This window comes from Engraulis encrasicolus, unplaced genomic scaffold, assembly GCF_034702125.1.
Source record: "Engraulis encrasicolus isolate BLACKSEA-1 unplaced genomic scaffold, IST_EnEncr_1.0 scaffold_50_np1212, whole genome shotgun sequence".
Lineage (NCBI taxonomy): Eukaryota > Metazoa > Chordata > Actinopteri > Clupeiformes > Engraulidae > Engraulis > Engraulis encrasicolus.
In genome coordinates, this window is record NW_026945819.1 from 267,778 (window position 1) to 272,500 (window position 4,723).

Here is a 4,723-nt window from a genome sequence, read left to right on the forward strand (position 1 = left end):
TTCCAGATAAGGGGCCATAATTAACAGTAAAGTAGCTACAATCTAATACTTAAGTAAGGGTTAATAATCATTACTTAATGCCACATTAGACACAAATTAATTGTTATTAATGCATTAGTAAGCAGTTACTTAACTATTAGATAACTATTACCTTGTGTTACAAGTTAATAGCATATCATTATTTAACTAATAGATAAGTAAGGGCACAGTTAATAGTTAAGTAGCTATCAGGTCATACTTAACTAAGGACCAAAATTAACACTTACTTAATACAAAATTAAGGCATAACTAATGGTTAATTAATACATAAATATTGGGTTTTGGGACCCTTATATAAGAGTTGGCTGAGGATAACTAATGGTTAATTAATGGATAGATATTGGTATTTGGGACCCTTATATTAGAGTTGGCTGCGGATAACTAATGGTTAATTAATCGACAGATATTGGTGTTTGGGACCCTTATAATAGAGTTGGCTGAGCATACCTAATAGTAATTAAGTAAAAAGTAATTAATCTACTGTGACATCTAGTTTTCACTCATTCAAATCACTGTATTAATGGCAACAGGAGCCATTATATAGCAAGGATTGGACGTACACTTCTCAATGATGGTGGGGTGATGAGATGTAATTTGTTCATATACCACTTATTAGTTTTAATGGTAAAAACCCTACAATAAATGCAGAACATTATGAAGAGTAATAGTTTTGAAGCGAAACTAAACCATTCCTTTGTGATTATTAAGTTAATGTCAGAAAATATTAGCTCCAAGAAGTGCAGTGCATGATGGGTACGCAATCTACAGACAACAATATTTCGGTATTATTTAATCATTAGTTATGCCTTACTTTTGTATTAAGTAAGTGTTAAGTAGTTAAGTATGACCTAATAGCTACTTAACTATTACTGTACCCTTACTTATGTATTAGTTAAATATTTTTTTATGCTAAGAACTTGTAACACAAGGTAATAGTTATCTAATAGTTAAGTAACTGCTTGCTAATGTTTGACATATGCATTAATAACAATTAATATGTGTCTAATGTGGCGTTAAGTAATGATTATTAACCCTTACTAAAGTATTAGGTTATAGCTACTTTGCTGTTAATTATGGCCCCTTATTTGGAAGTGTTGTCACTTTTTTCTACTCTAAACTTTGCATTGGCACGTTAGAAACATAAAGTGACAATATGTTTTGTTTTTTTGCACGACCGTTCAAAAATGATCTAATGCTGGTCTGGAGGCGAGGGAAGTTATGTCGGTGACGGGCCACAGAAACGAATCATCCCTTTAGTCATACTGGCATCTAAAGTATACAGAGGGAAGAGAGTAGAGCAACATACTTGCGGCTGGCAACAGTGTGCGTAAACACCCACATTGTCCCGACTCGACCAGCCCGGTCCCAGCTAAACGGTTTCTTGAACCTTTCCTAAACAACTGCGCCATTAATGGTGATATCCAAATGAATGTCAATAATCACTACTTCCGCCTTCGCTACGTCTTTTTTGTCTGATGTCACTATGCTGAATTCTAAGATGACGCCTGGCGCTTCTGATGCCCGCATCATGCATGCGTCTGGCGTTGTCTGGTAACCAACCCAGTATTTTGGTGGTTAAATGATAAAATAAAGAAAGATGATAGAAATAATAGGAATGCCTTCGATATAGGATGAGAAACTTGCCACACAGTTGATATCTGCACAGCAGGGAAGGCACGTAACTTATTGACCATGCATGTCCTTGTCCATATACTGAACCCATGACACCTGCAGCTGACAGAGTATAATGGGCCTCCATGACTGCTGTTGCCATTAATATCCACCAGAGGGAGCCACTAACAGCTACATCTGAATGCACAGTCCATCAAAGTTATGAAGTTATGAGCAGCAATGGTATTTGTTGTTTGTAACTTCTTTTAAAGGAACAGTCCACCCTCATTTTCACATATATGCAGTATTTCCCAGCCTTATTCATGAATGTGCATATAATTTTCTTCTATGTGTTTCCATTGCCTAGTTTAACAGTATAGCCAAATTAAGCGTAGCAATGCAAGTCTATGGGGGCAAACAAAACATCATCAAATGTTCTTATAAAGTACTTTAAATTTGATGTAAAATTCACCAAAGTGCAAAACAGCTATTTAATCCTGTCCTGTGATCATTTGTGACTTGATTTGTGACTTCATTTGTGACTTGATAAATCTCACATCTTCCAAATCACTGTGCAAATAACTAACTGTCATACTTTACTGTATTTCAAAGCAAACTGTATCCTGCACAGTCAATATTGTTTCAATTTCACGTGTCTTCCACTCGCACGCATGGTCTGAGGCGTTCGTAAATTTAGGGACATTTCTATGTTCAAGTACAAATTCATAAATCCCACACTTCGCTCAGGAATGATTGGACGCACGCTTTACGCACAGGATCTGTGCCTAAGAACGCTTGGTAAATGAGGGCCCAGGTTGGCCATCTAGTTGTTATCTACTTTGCTCATTTGCTCATCTTTGCTCACTTTTCAACTTTATTGTCCCCAAAAGGGGGGATTAGGTGTGCAGCAAGACATAAGCACATACAGTAAAGACAGGAACATACCACAAGACAGACATAAAGTGCAGTGGTCAATAAAAGGATAAAATGACCATAAATATGGTTATAAAATAAAATAAAAAGATTGTGCTCATCTACTCAATCTTGAAACACAAATTAGAATGATGGCATCCGTACTGTATAATTAACCACACTGACTGCATTGTTTTAAGCCTTTATTTCACAAGAAAAATCGACCCATTGAGATAACAAATCACTTTTACAAGAGCGTCCTGGCCAAATCACAGTAGCCAGGCCGTGCCCTCCAAGCAACGCAACAGCTTCAGCGTCAAGGTCAGGTCAAGAGTCAATGCAAGTACTTTCTGAGTTCCTGCAAATACAGGAACTCCTCCCACTTTGTTGGGAAGCAAACAATCATTAGCAGACCAAGGGAGGCTATTTGGGAAATGTTAATTGTTATGGTCTTGGTCAGACCAGGTTTCGAAGAGATTTGATAGTCGATGATAATCAGGCTAAAATCCCAGCACAAGTTACAAAATTAAATCAAGAGATGGGTGATGATGAAGAGATGCATTGAAATGGGTGTCTACATTTCCAATGGGTGTCTACATTTCCAATGGGTGTCTACATTTCCAATGAGTGTCTTCATTTCCACATCAATTGTCCCCCATGACAGAGCGTATCCAAGGCAGGAAGAAGGGCACCCTCATGTAGACTTCTGGGTAACCCGGCTTGTCGCAGGGGACATCAGTGTAGGCTGTGGTGCCGTACAGAACTCTACTCTTCCCCTTCCAGCACACCAGCGGACCCCCGGAGTCACCCTGGCAACACACAAACACCACCACCCGCTACGATTAGCAGTCACCATGGCAACACACAGCCAGTCATTGGTCACTGGCCTAGTTCAGTTCTCCCAACTCCTCTCTGTTTATGAAATCCTACTCTTATCTGGACATACCCTCGTACTTTTTCATTTGCAGCTTACAGAAGGTAATGCAACATCCAATTCATTCACAGCCTAGGTATGGATCGGGCAAATTGAGAAATTCTGGTGGGTGTGTCTAATTTTACCCAATCATTAACATTTGATCATGACATTGAAAACCGGTTACTCTGGCGGGAGGGGTAAACTCTTGGAATTTGAAATGGCCAGTAATGGGCAAAATGGATTAATTGATTACATTCCAGTGACACATATTTCAAAATACCTGGTAAAACCAAGTCATGACTTGCTTATCACTGGAAATGGCGAGAAAGTTTAAGGGTGGAGGGAAATGTAAATTGACTGCAGCATACAAATGGCAAGTACAGGCTAATGTATTTGGAAAGCTCTTGACCTAAAATATCAACCGTATCTGGTGGAAACCTCTTGGCCAGTAGCCTGATAAACCAGCCTAAATGTGAGAGTGGATATTTAATTTAGTCTGGCCCCGATGAACGATACATCAGAAGATTGTTGAGACGTAGATCAAACTGGTCCGAGCCCATCATCTCGTGAAAATTTGTGGTCGACTTTAAATGTGCTGAATGTGTTTAATACCACTCAACTTGTGACTGGAGTTCTCACTGACATACTTTTCAATGTTGATCGATGGCGACAACCTGATCTAGTCTGCTGTGATCCATGTTACCTGGAAGCCTCTCAGGCAGGTGGGAACCTGCCATCTTACCTGGCAGAAGCCGTCTTTGCCATCGGAGACAGTGCAGACCATCAAGAAGGCACCACATTAGAAATTTATGCTACCATTCTACTATATTGAGCTTTTTTTCCCCCTCACAAACTATGGATCAAGCGAAAGGGAGTTTTTCCTCACCCCTGATGCAACCAGGGGCCGCACCTGAGCACCTGAGCACCTGAGCGCCCAATCTCTGTGTGACGATCTATGACTTATGAATCTTGGTCCTAACCTTCGTTGACCTTATGACTCTACATTCTCTGTCTATCTCTTCTTCCTCTGCCTTCCTGCTATCTCTGCCTCTCCTCTATACCTCTCCTTTTAAATTTATCTCTAACAATTGTGTTCTTTTCCCATTTGTTGAGCACTTTGAGTTACATGCCTTGTATGAAACAGTGCTATACAAATACAATTATTATTATTATTATTATATATATGACCCACTTTCAATACAATATTCATGTCTCCACCGGTGGAATGCCCCTTTAACTCGCTGA

At 39.3% G+C, this 4,723-nt stretch overlaps 1 protein-coding gene across 1 annotated transcript in view; it reads right to left on the reverse strand.

Annotated features, from left to right (window-relative positions):
• Positions 1 to 3,206: 3,206 nt before the first annotated feature.
• The window catches only part of LOC134444314 (mast cell protease 1A-like), a gene marked incomplete at its 5' end in the record, with an annotated part of 3,509 nt that continues 1,992 nt past the window's right edge, over positions 3,207 to 4,723 (reverse strand). Inside the window, one exon of the mRNA XM_063193653.1 lies at positions 3,207 to 3,371. Within this exon, the coding sequence (XP_063049723.1) occupies positions 3,207 to 3,371 (165 nt within the window). The remainder of the gene's footprint in view (positions 3,372 to 4,723) is intronic.